Here is a 19556-nt window from a genome sequence, read left to right as displayed (position 1 = left end):
ACGAGCACAAGTTATTTATGTACTAAAAATTACTTGTGGACATTTTAAAAGGAACATATGTCTAAAAAAGCAGAAGTGAAAATCTAAAATTAACAATTTTGAGCTAAACTTTGTACAGTGGTTTTATAAATTTGAGGTATATATTTCCTGTAAGGCATCACTGATGACTTAGTAGTTCCAATGGTTGGAGTTAGTGTCAAAAAAAAAAAAAAATCATTCAAGACACTGGTAAAGTATGCAAAATAGGTATTAAGAAATTACAAGGAAATAACCAACACCTAAATAGTCATCCTTATTCCCAAATTAGGTTGCATCCATCACACAAACAACTACACAAGCACCACACATAAACCATTTCCCTTTCTCTCACAATAAAAAGCACAGATGACTTAAGGAGCACTACCAAATATTTCAGCAGATAATTTTCAACTTACCTCTGCATTTTGTGTCACATGCATGAAAAATACTTGTGAGTAACTCTTCACAAGTCCTCTTAGTGCTGTAGGTTACATCTTTCTTGACATTATCGTTTCCTAGTTTCCATCCTATTAGGAGAAAGTTTGCAAATCCAGGTGTTTTCTGTGCTATTTTGTTTTAATTTTAACAGAAGAGACAAATTTAAATAGCAGTCTACAATACTGGTTGACTTGCATAGACAAAGCAAAAATTGATCTTGAACGTTTCATTATCAATTAAAAGAAAAAACGAGTAAGTTGTGTTCAAATAGAAAAGAGAAAGAAGGATTTGAGTTTTTGCCTGTAATATTAAAGGCATTCTGTGAAAAAGTAGTGTAACACAAATAGAAATATTTTATTCTTAATGTTTATCTTGAGAGAGAGCAAGAGCAAGCAGGGAAAGGGCAGAGAGAAAGAGCAAGAGAGAAAGAATCCCAGGCTCTGATAGTGCAGAGCCCGATGTGGGGCTTGAACTCATGAAACATGAGATCACAACTGGAGCTGAAACCAGGAGTTGGGCGCTTAACCGACTAAACCACCCAGGTGCCCCATAAGTAGAAATATTTAATATTTTTTTTAATGTTTATTTATTTTTGAGAGAGACAGAGCATGAGTGGGGGGAGGGGCAGAGAGAGAGAGAGAGACCGACAGACAGACAGACAGACAGAATATGAAGCAGGCTCCAGGCTCTGAGCTGCCAGCACAGAGCCTGATGCGGGGCCCGAACCGACAGACTCCAAGATCATGACCTGAGCCAAAATTGGTCGCTTAACCAACTGAGCCAGCCAGGCGCCCCTAAGTAGAAATATTTTAAAGACAGATAGAGGGAGAGCAAAAATTAGCTATACAGAAAACATGTCATCTTATATTATTTTGCTTTCTCACACCTAACATATACGGGATTCTGCAAGCAACTGCTAAGTAGAGTTCCTGAAATTTGCATTAAAATTGGCCTGCAAAATTTACATTCTCTTTTGGCTCACCTTACTGGTTCTACATGCTCTTATATGTTTTAGTCCTACACACACACACACACACACACACACACACACACACACACACACTTAAAATGGTAGTTTTTAGCAAGGCATCTGGGAACTTTATGAATTTTAACTCCCCTATATCTATGTATTTCCATTGTAACGTTCTAATTTTTCCAGAGAAAGTTTGTTTTCAGGTCAGTAGAGAAATACCAATGATTATGATTATAAATACAATCTGAAATTTCTATCAGGTTTTAATTAAAAGCATAGAAAATACTTACATTTCACATGCAAGATTTTCTTTTAAGAGAGGGGGAAAAAAAAGGGTAAGTCTTGCTAGAAGGTGGGAGAGCAGGATCCTGAGCTCACTTCCTCCCACAGACACAGCAAGGTGACAATTACAGTTGACCCTTGAACAACATGGGTCCACTTATATGTGGATTTTTAAAAATAGATATAGCACCAAAAAATATAGTACAATACTGTAAATGTATCTGCTCCTTATGATATCTTTAGTAACATTTTTCTCTAGCTTATTTTATTAGAAGAATATAGTATATGATACATATAACATACAAAATATACATTAATCAACCTTTTATGTTATTGGTAATGACCTGAGATACTGGCAGAGATCTTCCACAGCTAAAAGCATAAAAAGAAGGCCATCTTGAGAAGAGCAGGAGAGGGAGAGACACAGTAAAGAATCAAACCCCTGGTGTGGCACCAACCCATAATGAGGAGGTACAGGACAGGTGTGGAGTTCCTCCCTGAGAAGCTAGGGGATCAAGCCCCAAATCGGGCACCCTGGGTCCTAGGGACCTGTGTAGTGAAAACAATACTAAGTAGCAATACTTAGACAAAATACTTAGACAAAATACACTTTAAAACAAAGCCTGTAACAAGAAACAAGGAAGGGTATTACTAATTAAAAAGGGATAAGTCCAACAAGAGAATATAACAATTATAAATATCTATTCTCCCAATATAGGGCACCTAAATACATAAAACAACTATTAATAGACAAAGGAAGACATTGATGGTAACACAGTAATAGCATGGGACTTTAGCACCTCACTTATCAATGGATAGGTCATCCATACAGAAAAGTAATAAGGAAACAGCTTTACATGACACATTATACCAGATGGAGTTAACAGATACAGAACATTCCATTCAAAAACAACAAAATACACATTCAAGTGCACATGGAATATTTTCCAAATTATATCTCATTAGGCCATGAAAGAAGTCCCAGTAAATTTAAGAAGACTGTATATCAAGTATATTTTTCAACCACAGAGCTATAAGGGTAGAAATCAATTACCAGGGGAAAAAAATGGAAAAAACGCAAATACTTGGAGACTAAACAACATGCTACTAACATCCTATGGGTCAATAAGGAAGTCAAAGAAGAAATCGAACAGTACCTGGAGACAAATGAAATTGGAAACACAATATCTTTATTGGTTCAAAATCTTTGGGACTTAGCAAAAACAGTTCTAAGAAGGAAGTTTATGGCAATACAGGCCTACTTCAAGAAAGAAAAATGTCAAACAATCTAACTTTACACCTAAAGGAATTAGAAAAAAAAAAAAAAAAGCCCAAAGGTAGAAGAAAGGAAATAATAAAGAGGAGAGGGAAAATAAATGAAATAGAGACTGGAAAAAAAAAAAAAAAACAATAGAAAAGATGAAACTAAGAGCTAAAATCTTTGAAAACATTAACAAAATTGATGAACTTTTAGCTAGACTTATCCAAAAAAAAAAGAGAGAGAAAGAAGACTCAGATAAAATCAGAAACAAAATAGAAGTTACATCTGATACCACAGAAATACAAAGAATTATAGGAGACTACTACAAAATATTATATACCAGCAAATTGAACAACCTAGAAAAAATAGATAAATTTCTAGAAACTTACAATCTCCCAAAACTGACAGGAAGAAATAGAAAATCTGAACAGACCACTTATTAATGAAATTGAGCCAGTAGTCAAAAGCTCCCAACAAACAAAAGTCCAGGAGCAGGTAGCTTCACAGTTGAATTCTACCAAACATAAAGATTTAATATCTATTCTTCTCATATTCCAAAAAAAAATAAATAAATAAAGCTTCCAGTTCATTCTACGAGGCCAGTATTACCCTAACACCAAAATCAAAGACACTACAAAAAAGGAAACTACAGACTAATATTTTTGATGAACATAGATGCAAAATCCTCAACAAAATATTAGCAAAATGAAGTCAATAGTATGTTAAAAGGACCATTCACCACAATCAAGTGGGATTTATTTCATGGATGATTCTATATGCACCTATCAATCCACGTGATACACCACATTAACAAAATGAAGGATAAAAACCGTATGATTATTTCAATAGATGCAGGAAAAGCATTTGACAAAGTACAAAATCCATTCATGATAAAAACGTCAACAAAGTAGGGTTAGTAGGTTTAGAGGGAACATATCTCAACATAGTTAAGGCCTTATATGAAAAACCCACAGCTAACATTAGACTCAGTGGTGAAAAATTGAGTCTTAGAACTTTTCCTCTAAGATCAGGAACAAGACAAGGATGTCTATTCTCACCACTTTTATTCAATATAGTACTGGAAGTTCTAGCCACAGTCATCAGATAAGAAAAATAAAAGGCATCCAGATCGGTAAGGAAAAAAGTAATAAAACTGTCACTATTTCCAGATGACATCATACTATATACAGAAAACCCTAAAGACTACAGCAAAAACTCTTAGAAGTATAAATGAATTTAGTAAAGTCTCAGGATACAAAATCAACATACAGAAATCTGTTGCATTTCTATATACTAATACTAATAACAAAATAACAGAAAGAGAAATTAACAACCCAATTCACAGTTGTATCAAAAAAAAAAAAAAATCCCTGGGAATAAATTTAACCAGAGGGGACATACCTGTAGTCTGAAAACTATAAGACATTGATCAAAGAAATTAAAAGCAATACCAATAAATGGAAAGATACACCATCCTCATGGATTATAAGAGTTAATATTGTTAAAATGTGCATACTACCCAATGAAATTCTGTAGATCTAGTGCAATCTCTCAAAATACTACTAATATTTTTCAAAGAACAAAAACAACAAATACTAAAATTTGTATGGAACCACAAGAGACCCCAAATAGTTCATGCAATCTTGAAAAAGAAGAACAAAGCTGGAGATATCCCAATTCTAGATTTCAAACTATCCTACAAAAGCTACAATAATCAAACCAGTATGGTACTGGCACAAAAACAGACACAGAGATCAATAGGACAGAAATGAAAGCCCAGAAATAAACCCAGACTTATATGGTCAATTAATATATAAAAAAGAGATAATAATACATAATAGGAAAAAGATAATCTCTTCAAGAAATGATACTGGGAAAACTGGACAACTATATGCAAAAAAAAAAATAAAAAAAAAAACTACAGCACTTCCTTACATCAGACACGAAAATAAACTTAAAGTGGATTAAGCATCAAATGTAAATGCTGAAACCATAAAAGTCCTAAAAGAAAACACAGGCAGTAAACACTTGGACACTGACCTTAGCAATATTTTTCTGAATCTTTCTCCTCAGGATATGGAAACAAAATCAGATGTAAAGTATTGGGACCATGGCAAACTAAAAAGCTTTTGCACAGCTTAGAAAACTATCAACAAATGAAAAGGCAACATATTGAATGGGAGAAGATATTTGCAAATGATATATCCAATAAGTTAATATCCAAAATATGTAAATAACTGAACTCCAAAAAACCAAATAATCCAATTAAAAAATGGTGAGAGGAACTGTTCCCAAAGATGATTCCCATCAATATGGCCAATGGACTCATGAAAAGATGCTTGACATCACTAATCATCAGTGATATACAAATCGAAACCACAATGAGATGTCACCTCACATCAGTCAGAATGGCTGATATCAAAAAGTCAAGAATAACAATTGCTGGGGAGGATGTGGAGAAAAGGGAGCTCTCATGAGCTGTTGGTAGGATTATAAACTGACACAGCCACTATGGAAAATAGTATGGAGTTCCCTCAAAAAATTAAAAATGGAAATAACTAATAATTGCACTTCTGGGTATTTATGCAAAGAAAACAAAACATTAAGTTGAAAAGATATATGCACGCCTATGTTTATCGCAGCATTATTTACAATGGCCAAGATATGAAAGCAACGTAAGTGTCTTCTGATAAATGATAAAGGAGATGTGGTGTGTGGATATAATATATATATGTATATATATATGTATATGTGTGTGTGCGTGTGTGTATATGTGTGTGTGTGTATATATATATACATATATATATGTATATATATATCCAATAGAATATTACTCAGCCATAAAAAAGAATAAAATATTGCCATTCAGGATAACACGGATGGACCTAGAAGGTATTATGTTAGGTGAACTAAGTCAAAGACAACACCCATATACTTTCACTTAAGTGTGGAATCTAAAAAACCAAATAGGGAGCACCTGGGTGACTCAGCTGGTTGAGTGACTCTTGATTTCGGCTCAGGTCATAATCTCAGACCTGAGTTAGAGCCTGGGTTAGAGCCTCTCATTGGTCTCTGTGCTGGCAGTGTGGAGCCTGCTTGGGATTCTCTCTCCCTCTCTTTGCCCCTCCTGCCCTCCCTCTTTCAAGATAATAAGCTTTAGAAAAAGTTAAAAAAAAAAAAAAAAAAGGAAATAGACTTAAAAAAATACAGAAAACAAATTAGTGATTGCCAGAGGGGAGATAGATGATAGGATAGGTGAAGTGGATTAAGAGGTACAAACTTTTAGTTCTAAAATAAATCATGGGGATGAAAAGTACAGCATAGGAAATATAGACAATAATATTGTAATAACTTTTCATGGTGACAGATGTTAACTACACTTATGAGGAGCATTTAATATATAATTGTTGAATCACTATGTTGTACATCTGAAATTAATAGGTCAACCATATATCAATTAAAACAAACTTTAAAAAAAAAATAATTTAAAAGAAAAAAAGAAAAGCATACTTTAAAACGGAAAGATGGATGCTTCCATCTAGGTTTTAATCATGTGGGTTGGGTAGCTCAGGTGTTCAGAAAGTGATATGCTTATTCCTTTATTGGAAGAACAAACATTAAAAGATGAATATTTACCAGCTTCGTTTAGAGATAAGTTTTTCCCCACTGAATCCTGAGAAGTAAAGCATTCAGAGCGCTTTTCAGAGGTTGAATCAAAGTCAAGTATTAAGGCACTTAAGTTATTTTCACTAGAATAGTTATTCAAATCCTTGTTAGAGAAGGGCTCCCCTTTCCTGGTCTGTGATACCAAAGATGTGTAATGCTGAGAGCTCTGTGATCTTGGCCTTGAGAGGTTTTCTGAACTTGTGAAGGGAACAGAGTGTGTTGCATTCTCAGGAGAGCCGAGAGGAGAAACGGTTAGGGTTCTTGGAGACGTTATTTGAGGATATGAAATGAAGGCATCGTCTTTCTCAGAATGTGAGAAACGGTTGTTGGGCCAGGGAATAGCAGCAGCCATTTTCGTCAGGACCTCTTCAAAATCTTTCTTGAAGTTAGTCTGTGGACCGTCAAAACGGCTAGATTGGTATTTGATAATCTGTTGAATCGGATCTGAAATCTCTTCTCTCTTTTGGATGGCTCTGATTTTTCTGCAAATGCTTTCCACTGGGTTATGTCGCTTGTCGGTTACCTTTCTTGCAGAGGCCATTGTTGACCTTCCTCCAATTATGCAGATGAAGTGACTAAAGTGCAGGTAAAAGTAGACATGTTTTGTTTTGTTTTAAGTTAGCATTGTCCTAACAATAATTTAGCAGTGCTATTTATTCCTAAATCAGCTTTGGAGGGATTAAGATGTCTTTATGGAAAACAGTTCAAAGGTTCCTCAAAAAGTTAAAAATAGAACTGCCCTGCAATCCATCAATTACAGTACTGGGTATTCACCAAAGGATACAAAAATACAGATTCAAAGGGGTACATGTACCCCGATGTTTACAGCAGCATTATCAAGGATAGCCAAACTATGGAAAGAGCCCAAATGTCCATCCACTGAAGAATGGATAAAGAAGATGTGGCAGATATTTATATAAGAGATTACTCAGCCATCAAAAAGAATGAAATCTGGCCATTTGCAATAATGTGAATGGAGCTGGAGTGTATTATGCTTAGCGAAATAAGTCCATCAGAGAAAGATCATATGATTTCACTCATATGTGGAATTTATGAAACAAAACATATGAACAGAGGGGAAAGAAAAAAAGAGAGAGAGGAAAGCAAACCACAAGAGACTCTTTACAATAGAGAAAAAAAAGACTGGGGGTTGATGGAAGGGAGGTGAGAGGGGGGATGGGCTAAATGGGTGATGGGTCTTAAGGAGGACACTTGTGATAAGCACTGGGTATTATACATAAGTGATGAATCACTAAATTCTACTCCTGAAACCAATATTATATATTTTTTTCTTTAAATTCAGGTTAGTCAACATATAGTATATCTTTAAACAATTGGTTTAAACAACTTTCCATGTGTTTAACTTTGGCACTCAAATTCTTAGAAAATAACAACAGCTAACAAACATAAAGTACTTACCACCTGCCAGGTTTCGTACTAAATTCTTTATATGTATAAACGCATTTCATTCTCAAAGCCACCCTATGAGGTAAACATTACTATTATCTCCATTTTCCAGCAAAGACAGAGTAAGAGACAAACCCAAATTCACCCCAGATAGGTGCTGGAGCTCAGATTTGAACCCGGGCATCCTGCTCCAGAGGCTAGACTCCTAACCATACAGCTTTACATTTACAATATGTCACATATGATGGTGAGGCTGCAGACAGCTCACATTTGAGTACTTGTCCTGGTTCTCATCTGTCACAAAACTTACAAAATATGCCCTATATTGGCCATTTCACATGTATCTAAACTTCCCAGAAACCTGTCAGATGTGGAAATATTCCTTTTACATGTAACAAAACAGAGGCTCAAAGAGGTCGAGTAGCTTGCTAATAATTACATCTCTAAGATTTGAACCAAGAAGGTGTCTGACTCCAGCATAATTTTCTTTAATGGCAAGATATAGGATTAAAAAAAAAAAAAAAGCATGATCTCACTTCTTATAAGATAGTAATTAGGGAATTTGAAAATAAATCCAAAATTTTGCCTAAAGCTGGCAAAATTTAAATTGATCTAGGTCAAGAGTTACCATAGTTTGAATAGTTACAAACAGCTGGTTACAGAGAGTTTGAACGTGATGATTTTTAGAACCTTAAAAAGATTTCCATTCATGGATCTCTTTTTAAAAATACCCTCATAGAAAATGAACAAAAGGTACAGAAATTTTAAGAAGAACTATAATTGGAAAGGGTATTTTAGAAAGACTGGTATTTAGAAGAAGACACTCAAAAATCCTCACAATCTGGCTTCATTTTACTTCAAGATGACAGACACCTGCTGCAGCCAATGAGGCTCCTACAAGTAGAATCCTTTACTATTTAAGGTAATGATCATCTTTGAACCTTTAAACTTAACAAACCTTTGAACTTAACAATAGCCTCCTTTCTGTATATTCAAGGGTGATCTTTCAATGCCAGACCCAAATGCCAAAAAAAAATTTCTCTGTGGAAATTCTGGATTCAGGGTATGCTCACTGGACTCTACTTTCTGATCTCTCCCAGGCTTTATAATAATTGCCCTTTATGTTTGTCATTTAATTACATTTTATCCTCTCTCCTTGGATTATTTAAACTGTGTATGCATAGGGCACCTGTGTGGTTCAGTTGGTTAAGCCTCTGACTTCGGCTCAGGTCATGATCTCACAGTTCACTCTTCGAGCCCCATGTTGGGCTCTGTACCGACAGCTCAGAGCCTGGACCCTGCTTCGGATTCTGTGTCTCCATCTCTCTCTGCCCCTCCCCTGCTCGTTTTTAGTCTCTCTCTCTCACAAATAAACAAACATTTAAAAAAATGACATGATAAATTATATCAAAATTTTTAAAAAATAAACTGTATGCCTGTTTCCTCAAAACACTTATAATTCTTGTATTTAAAAACCATGATGCTATTCTTTTCTAGATACACAGTACATTTTTGTTGGCATCACTGATAATCCAGTCATAAATCACACACACAATTACCAGGCTTGTGGACTGGTACCCTAGCTGCTCTTTTGACCCTCAACTACTCACAGCTACCACTTTCTCTGGATAATTTCCCCTGGCTGCTCATTGCTTAACTGGGAGGTTGGAAGTGATGTAGAGGGAATGACAGAAGAGAATTCACCTGTGCACACACATGCTTTGAATCTACAGCTAACTGGGGCACCTGGGTGGTTCAGTCGTTTAAACTTCCAACTTAGGCTCAGGTCACGATCTCACGGTTCATGGGTTCCAGCCCCACACACCCTGTGCTGACAGCTCACTGACCTACAGCCTGCTTCTGATTCTGTCTCCCTCTCTCTGTCCCTCCCCCACTCATGCTCTGTCTCTGTCTCTCAAAAAACAAACATTAAAAATTTTTAAAAAGAGGGGTGGGGCACCTGGGTGGCTCAGTCAGTTGAGCGTCCGACTTCGGCTCAGGTCATGATCTCATAGTTCATGAGTTCAAGCCCTGCATCGGGCTATGTGCTGACAACTCAGAGCCTGGAGCCTGCTTCAGATTCTGTGTCTCCCTCTCTTTCTGTGCCGCTCCCCCATTCACTCTGTGTCTCTCTGTCTCAAAAATAAATAAAAACATTAAAGAAAAAAAATAAATCTACAGCTGTGGTGAGGACACAGCAGGAGCCATCTGATTTCCTTGAGTCAAGTAAAGAGTCTTATAAGACTGATTAAGTATCTGTCAATATTCTCAATATGAAATGACTGTGCTTCCCTTCAAGAGCTAGAGAATGGAAGCAAAGGTTGGATATGCAGCTAATAAAAAGCCTAAAACTGGAACCTCAAACTCTCAGATCCTGTCTACCCTCCTTGTTGAACACTGAGGCGGGAAGTTGTTCAAGCCACAATGAAGGGCTTTGCCTTGTGGGCATTTGCGACTATTCCAGATTAATGTTCCTAGCATTTCTACTTGTTTTTCTAAGGCATTTTTCTCCTTTTACCATCTGTTTCCTAAACTCCCATGACTCACCTAAGTGACCTCCACTCCGTGGTTTATAAACTAAATCTTATAAAGAGTACACTTAAGACCCTGGCTCTTCATGAGCTAACGAACGTTCACAACACCAACTTGTTTTGCTTTTTTTAATATAAAGCAGAACATTTGAATTCAATAAGTAAGATGTGATAAAGATTTCAAAATTTGGGCTACCTCCTCCATATATGGCCTGGAAACATCTCCAGTCTGTCCTGTCCAAACCTCTTTTTTAGTTCTAGATCTCAATAGAAAAGATTAGCTGCAATCTGCTGTAATACTTAAAAATACAAGTCTAACTTGTGCAATAACTCTTTTTGAAAACATACTAACTGCAAATTAAAAACTGAAAGTTAATTATACTTGCAGGATTGGTTACTTGGAGGTCTCTCTTTTAAAAGCAATTTCTTCTTTATCTGTTTTAGCAGACTGAATATTTACAGTGGATGGTACACTTGTAGAAATCCCAATGGCAAAAAGTGTTTTTCCCAAGTTTATTATTTTTAGTAATCTCTAAACCCAGTGTGGGGCTCTAACTTACAACCCTGAGATCAAGGGTCACATGCTCCTCCATCTGAACCATCCAGGTGCCCCAAGAAGTACTTTTGTTTTTAAATTCTCTGAATCTCAGCTGCACTCCCTCTCTCATCACTCATTCCTTTAGGCATTCAACCAATATTTATCAAGTACCTGAAAAGTGCTAATACCTCTGCTCCAAAGAGTATCTGCTCTGCTAAAACCTGTAGTCTGCAGGAGGTACAGACATGAACAAGTAAGCTACTGGGAATGCCAGATTAAATCCAGGATGCCCAAGAAAATTTGAATTTCAGATAAACAATGGTTATTTTTTTAGTATGTCACAAAAGTTGCACAGGAAAAATACTGAAAAATTATCTGAAATTCAAATTTCACTGAGCATTTGTATTTTTATTGGATAAATCTAGCAACCCTAAAACCCACAGATAAATATATAATTACACACTGGGAAAGAAAAGTGCCAGGGCTGTGGGAGCATATTCTAGGGGGTTATCCTAGTTTGGAAGTAAGGATGGAGAAATTGGTGGGCATCTATTATGTATCACACACTGTGCATCATGCTATACATATTGTTTGCTAAGTCCATGGTTATAGACAGAAAACTGGGACCACAAATCTGCTACAGGAATTCTCATTTGGATCCATATTAGCTCAGTGTAAAATCACGTTAGAGATTATCCAAACCAATTATTTCCCTTATTTTATTTATTTCTCATATTGATTGAACTATACCTCATTATTCTTATTTCTAGAATCTGAGCCCATTATTATTATTGCCTGAATTGCCAATAGTAAAAGCTCTTGAATCAACACTTTTTACCATCTCCCTGGTCCAAAGCCTCAGAAGCTTTGGAAACATTTATAAAACAAGTGTTATTTGCTTCTTACCTAAAGTAAGTTTACTCACTATGTATCTAATATCACCAGTGATTTAAATGTTCAATGTTAACCTGTAGGCATTTACATTCTTTGAGCCTTACAGAAATCTTCCACATTTGTTCTGACTTCCTAAAGGAATCTTCAATAGGTTAGAATAAATTCACTATTTACGTAAAGTATATAGAATATTTCATGTTCTTTGGGAATTGACAAACATAAGGGCATAATTTGTATTTTTCAATATCAATATTCTTTAATCACTAGGAAGTAGTTGAATTTCTTTGCAAAGAAAGATTTATATAGACATACTAAAGTAGCATCTTTGGGAAAAGATTTCAGATTTCAGGGTGATTCAAAAGCTCTTTAGAGAGCCTTCTGAATCTTACTTAAAAAAGATTATGTTGACAATATAATTATCTTTCCTTTACCAACCATTTAAATATTTTCTCCCTTTACTAACAATTATTTCTTGAATATTAAGCTTCCAAATTTTAGATCAGGGAGGCATATTTTAATAATCATTCAATACTTGATTATGAAATTCAGGCAAATATTTCATCCAAGTCCCAGTTGGTGATTTAATTAATGCAAAACCCTTAAGTAATGTATGTAAAAATTTTTAAAATATCCATGTGTATTTGTAGATGAACAATAAACTCCTTTTGCCAAAAAAGCCCTTCACTAACAGATGCCAGTAAACCCTTCATGGAAACAGAAGAAACATCTGTTCACTGAGATGCTCCCAGGAAAGTCATCTTTAGCGGGCCGAGTGGGAGGGCAGAGCATAGTTTTCTATTTAACCAGTAAACTTCATATTTGCCAGATAACACTGTTTTTAGTCTGTGACTAATATTTAATGTAATAAATAAAACTTACTTTTTCCTGTCCTAAGATAGGTGACAGCAGCTGTTAATCAAAATGATTTGCAAACCACAAATCCCAGATTTAGTAAACGCTCCGGAGTCTCATCTGCAAACCTGTTTGATTACTAATAAATGCAAGCTGGCATAGAATGGGACTCTCCCCTCCCACCATTCACTTAACCCAGTTATATTAAGCTCTTTGGCTGGTCACACCAAACTTATTATAAACATCTCATACTGGAACAATTCCTGAAATAGCATAGTCACACATATGCTTCTGAAAGAGCACTGTGTTCTTCTGTTTCAGTTCTTATTATGTGAAGTCTGGTTTTCTTCTCAGAGACTAGGAGAAGACCTAAAATAAATATCTAACTGCAAGAATTCAGGTGCTCCCATGTTCTTGGGGTCTACAAAAGCACATAATCATTTTCCACTAATACACATTGAAAATTACTAAGGCTGGAAATGACAATTTAGGACTTTAGGAGTCCAAAAGTCCCTTTAAAAACAATTCTGGGAGTTGCCTATGGTGAAAGCAACATTTCTGGGGAACCTAGCTTTATCATAAGCATATTGAGTTGGGGAGTGAGGAGAAGTCAGAGGCTACCCATGGAATGGCTTTTCCCTGTTGAGAACAGGACTTCTTGACCTCAGATGACAATAGCCAGCATCCACCAAAGTTTAGTTACTCACTTGGGGGAAAACTCACCACCTTATTTTCACTTTACCAGCACTCCAAGAGCCATCTTCTGAAAACTGGGACTAGAGAGCGGAGGTCTGTGTGATCAAGTAATTGGGTGGAGCTAAATTCCACCAGTGATATGGAGCCAGCAGAGAGACTACAGCTGGAGAAGAGGGAAGCCAATGATTGGCTGCACCTGCCTCACTGGTCCTCTCCAAGATTTTGAGAGGGAGGTTGAGGAAAGACATAGGAGGAAGGAGGACCGCTGATTTGCCGGTATTGATACCATTTTGGTGCACTCCCTACCACAGTGCTAACAAGAAAATGAAGATCACCCATAATATACTCTCTATAGAAGTATATAGAAGAAGGAAAAGTCACTTTTTAAGTTAAATTTCATACATATCTGTTGGGCCAAGTGCTTTATGGTTTCTAAAACACTAATGCTGTTAATCATTACATCTTTTGGGAACCATATATGGTTTGGGGGACACAGTATATGGACTATACAAAGTGCAATAATTAAGCAAAAAGTACAGGAGTGTTACATTAAACTCCATGAGAGGTCAGGATGGGGGAGGTCAGTGTGGGCTGAGAAGAGTTTTTGAAGTAGGTGAGACATAAATTGGGCTTTAAATAGTACACTATTGTTGGCAGATAGGGGCTTGGACAAACCTGTGAGGTGGGGAGACTAAGCTTGCTGCTTAGCAGCACTGGGTAAACAGATACAACCGTGAGGTAGGTGGGAGGTTGTGGATAGTGAAAACATGTAAGTCTACGTAGGTAAGATACAGGCAGATTCAGAAATGAATGACATTTTTTGGCAATGTTATTTGCCATCCAAGAAAGTAATATTCGGTGGCAGGGGGGTGGGGGGGACACACATCTTAAAAACAAAACAAACAAAAACACAAACCAGAATCAGAGTTCCAAACATACAACCTGAAGCATCATAACTGGAACATTTTGTTCTCAAACTGGCAGTTTTGCTTATACTCCCTGGGGCTTGGCTAGCCAGACCACTTCAGTCCCTAATCACATGCTTCACAGACTTGAGCCCTGGTGATTTCCTACTGCTCTTCTATTTTCTCTCTTCCTCACTCAGACTCGGGTGTTCTGAAAATCTATTTTTGGAATATATATGCTCCTGTTCCTGTGGGTTATCATTTCTGTCCCCAGATGAGAGGGAAGGGAAGTGTAGTAGTTCCAAGTTGGAGCTCTGGATTCAAATAACCTGAGTTCAAATCCCGGCTCTCCCCAATTAGTTCTGTGTCCTCTGACTAATTACTTAACTCTGTGTTTCAGTCTTTATCCAGAAAATCAATATTATGAATGACCCCTTGGGTTTGCTGCAGGGACTAAATGAGATAACACATGGATGATGCACTTTCTGAAACCTCTTTAATTTATTCAGGTATTAAATGTACTCTTACAGCACAAAATAGTGCCCAGAAAGAATTAATTAACGCATTCCTTTTACTGACTTGCTCTGTTTAATTTCCCATGAAGTGAACTATTATAACATCTATGCTTGTGATCTTCTTATCAATCCACAGATACCGAAACTAGCAACACCCAGAGAGATTTCCCTCCTAGTCATAAAGGAAGCCAATGGTGGAGCCAGAAATAATATTAAAATTCTGAATCCACTAGACCATATCACCTGTCTGGCAAATTATACTCTTACTTCCTCCTCCAGATGAGTGTATTACACTGATGTTTCTCAAAGTAGTGAAAGGAATAGCCTGAATGATAAATTCCAATGGATGTGCAATGAATTCAATGCACATGTTATTCCATTATTTATTTATTGTTTGCCTCATATGATTCTAACAGGATGTGCTCATACTGTGCTCTCTGCCCCTGGACAGCACAAGCTGGTGACTCCTGTACCTGCCCTCAGGCAGCTAGAAATGTGCATTCTTCACCAAAATAGCTTCTCCAACCCCAAACACATGCTTGGTTAACACAGGAGAGAGTACATAGGGATAAAATGCAGACTCGGCCAAAAAACCAAGATGGGGCTTTGGGTTTTGGGATATACTATAGGTATTATTGATAACAGAATGGTGTTTACTTGCTAAGTCATTTCCCCTTAAGGCATGTTGACTAGACAGGGCCCCTGACATTGCCAGACCTGAAAGCAACGGTCTTATATCAGAGAACCACTGAAGGACACTGCAAGGAAATTAAGTCTTATCATGTAACTAGGTGAGAAAAAAAGAAAAAATGTATTCAAATAGCACGTCTCTTTCTAACTCAGTCTTTAATGTCACTAGACATTAGCCAGTGGCTGGATCTCTGAGATTAAATCTGGTTGATCCAAGGGAATCACTTTGTCCAACAAAAATAGATTGGAGGGCATGGAAGGAAGAGGGGACTATTAGAAGAAAGGAAAGAAGGAAGGAAAGAAAATCAGTGGAATCCTCCTTCAGTATAGGTATAGCCAAATTTAATATGCATTTTCTTTTTCAAAACCTGCTCTATGTAAAATGCACTATTTCTTATAATGTACTCTATTGTGCCCTTGTATTCTGGGTGTCATCATCTTTAAATTTATTTCTTTTAATTAATTAATTAACTTTAATTAATTAATTAATTAACAAATGCAGTGTCTTCAGGAAGCCAGTTTTCATAAAGATACTATCCCAGAGACAAAAGTATTGGAAATTAGGTAATCCATGGATTCCATTCTGAAAAGGAGTAACACAGAAGTGAACACTTTGAAAGAAAATTTGGCAATTTCTTTTTGGAGGGAAGTGGAAATAAAACAAGGCCCTGAAGATACTACTAAGATACATATTAGCTGAATGAAAATCAGGTGTTGCCCTTCCAGATCTAACCAGAAGTAAAGCAGGAGTACCAATCCTTACTTGGTTCTATACCTCCGCCCACCCTTTCCACTTACTAGGGAAGGTAATGGCTTCCTAAAGCCATCCTGCCAATGCTGTGGGGGGGGTGGGGGGTGTCCTTTTTTCTTACAGCTTCTCTCAACACTGTCCACACCTTCATGAATGAAATTCTTGTCAGCCTCCCCTTAAAAAGAATTTTCCATCTCCTTCCTAAGGAACACTGACTGATATGCACTAAGAGATACTTTTAGTTGTCATATGAATTTCCATACCCCAATATGATTGTTATCCACAATACACAGAGGGCATCATACCTCTTTTAAAATATTTTGTTTTTATTTTTAAATTCTGTGTAGCCTTTCCTTTTGGTTACATAAGGACAGCTAATTCAAAGAAGGAGATTTGATTAAAAGGAAAAAAAGACTTTACTAATCTTCTTTGGAAAATTTTAACAGCTATTGCCAAATCACTTTCCATAGATTTTATCAATTTATGTTGTCACCAATAATTTGTGAGCCTGCTTCATCCCCCACGCCCTCATCACACACAATGTGTTGATCTTTGCCAATCTGATAGGCGAAATATGGCATCATGCCATTTTAATTTGCATTTCCATCCTTATGAATATAGTTTCATGTGTTAAAAGTCATTTGTATTTCTATGTTCTATTTGTTTGTATTCTTTGGCCATTTTTCAATAGGGGCTTGATTTTATCAATTTACAAAAGCTCTTTATATATTAAGAAATTTATTTCTTTGTAATATGTGTTAGAAACTCGTTATGTGTAATATTTCTTTGTAATATGTGTTAGAAAAAAAAATCTGCGTAAAATGTGTAATATTTCTTTGTAATATGTGTTAGAAAAAAATCTGCATGCTATTTTTTGCCATGCAGATTTTTTTTTTAATATAGTCAAATTTCAACCTTCTCTCTGTGAATTCTGAATTTGTGTTAGCCTTAGGAAGGCCTTCCTGACTCCAAAATCACAAAAAAGTTTTGCATTTTTTTTCCTAGTACTTGCATGACTGAATACATTTAGAATTTATGTTGGTATATAGAGAATATATACATCCTCATTGTTTTTAAAATGGCTACCCAGTTGTTTTTTTTTTTTTCTAGGAATTTAACCTACAGACATATTTGCACATATTTTCAAAGCTAATTAGAAAAATATATTTAGTTTAGTGTTGTTTGGAATGGCAACATATTGAAAACAATCTTTTCATCCTTCAAAAGGAGACTAGTTATATTAAATCACAGTTCAATGGCACACTGGAATAAAATACAGTTGTTTAAAAGAGGTTTTATAAGTACTAATATGGAATCCCAAAATTCTGTGGTCAGGTTGTAAATCAGCCCCAAGATAAAGAATAGTACTAACATCATTTCTGATTAAAAATGAGCCTGGGTGGCTCAGTCAGTTAAGCGTCCAACATTGGATCAGGTCATGATCTCACAGTCTGTGAGTTGGAGCCCCCCATCAGGCCCTGTGCCTACATCTGGGAGCCTGGAGCCTGCTTTAGAGTCTGTGTCTCCCTCTCTCTCTGCTCCTCCCCCGCTCATGCTCTGTCTCAAAAATAAACATTCGAAATATTTTTTAATAATAAAATATTTTTAATAAATATTAAAAAATTAATTTAATAATAAAATAGTTTTTAATAAATAAAAAATTAAATAATATACAGTATAAACAAAGCAAAACACATGTACACATAAATACAAGAAGAAACTAGAGACAATGATAACCTTGAGAAGGAAAACTGGCAGTTTAAGGAACATAGTAGAAGAGAGATTTAATTATTTCTGTATAATTTTTGTTTCATATCTATGTACAGTATCATTTTAAATAAATGCAAAAAAAGGGGAAAAAACAATAGATTTTTAAAACTCAGGTTATTCGGTTTGGGTGGCTGAGCCATTACCATTTAATATAGATTTGTAAGATAATGTCATGTACAGTGTCAAGACCTGCTGATTTTGAAATCAGCAAAACTCATAAACAGAAGTATGAAAATGTGGATCCGTAGCACCCTCTGCTGGTAATGAGTTGAAATTCAAGACACAGAAATCATTAATAAACCTAAATGATTATTATCAAGTACTCAAATAGTATATAGTAAGAATGATAATTTTTATATCACAATTTAAAAAAATCACTGGGAATTTACTAAAGTTAAAAAATTACACATTTTTGGTAGCAGTCCACAATTCTACTGTTTAACTGTTGTCTGAGGGCAGAACTTCACTTTTCATATGGGAATTGAGAAAAAAACAATACTTATTTTTAACAATAGTTATCACCAATGTGCATAAAAGTGAGCATAATTGTACATGTTTATCTTGTCAGTCTGTATAGTTTCCTCATGTTCTCCCCATTCTAATTTCTATGCACTAGGCCATACCCCCAACACACACAAAGTGCTCAATATTTTTCAAATGAATTAATTAGAATTAATTAATTAATTAGAATTAAGAATTCTTTGTGTGTGTTGGGGGTATGGCCTAGTGCATAGAAAAGAGAAGTCCCATAGGGTGCCTGGGTGGCTCAGTCAGTTAAGTGTGGGACTCTTGGTTTAGGCTCAGGTCATGATCTCAAGGTTTATGAGATTGAGCCATGCATCAGGCTCTGCACTGTTAGCCTGGAGCCTGCTTGGGATTCTCTCTCTCTCTCTCTCTCTCTGCCCCCCACCCCAAAATTAATTTAAAAAAAATAGAAGTCGGAGGCATGAGCCCTACTGCACGTCAACTTTTTTTTTTAATGCTTATTTATTTTTGAGAGAAAGAGAGCAGCTGGGGGGAGGTGTAGAGAGAGTAGGAGGCAGTATGTCTACGTGCTGACAGCGGAGAGTCCGATGTGGGACTCAAACTAGCTAACGGGTGAGATCATAACCTGAACCAAAGTGGACACTTAACTGACTGAGCCACCCACGTGCTCCACTGCATGTCTACTTTCAACAGCATGGGTGATGAGATGAGGAGGAACAGCCATAGAGATTGAAAAGGAGCAGCAGAAAGGTAGAAGGCAGAGGATGGAAAATCCAGTGAGTGTGGTGTCCTGGAAGCCAAGTGGGGAAAGGGTTTCAAGAAAGAGAAATGACTAGGAAATTACCTAGGATTATCAGTGAGGGAGGAAGATATTGGTTACTTG

At 36.3% G+C, this 19556-nt stretch overlaps 1 protein-coding gene across 1 annotated transcript in view; it reads right to left on the bottom strand.

The window, feature by feature from the left end:
• IRAG2 (inositol 1,4,5-triphosphate receptor associated 2) overlaps positions 1 to 7179 on the bottom strand; it is a 128982-nt gene extending 121803 nt beyond the window's left edge. The window contains exons 1-2 of the mRNA XM_049625199.1: positions 6609 to 7179; positions 435 to 545 (exon numbers count right to left, since the gene is read on the bottom strand). Of these exons, the coding sequence (XP_049481156.1) occupies positions 435 to 545; positions 6609 to 7179 (682 nt within the window). The remainder of the gene's footprint in view (positions 1 to 434; positions 546 to 6608) is intronic.
• Positions 7180 to 19556: the final 12377 nt, after the last annotated feature.

This window comes from Panthera uncia, chromosome B4 (assembly GCF_023721935.1).
Source record: "Panthera uncia isolate 11264 chromosome B4, Puncia_PCG_1.0, whole genome shotgun sequence".
NCBI classification, from domain to species: domain Eukaryota; kingdom Metazoa; phylum Chordata; class Mammalia; order Carnivora; family Felidae; genus Panthera; species Panthera uncia.
The sequence above is the reverse complement of the archived record's forward strand: the minus strand, read 5'-3'. Positions and strand labels throughout refer to the sequence as shown.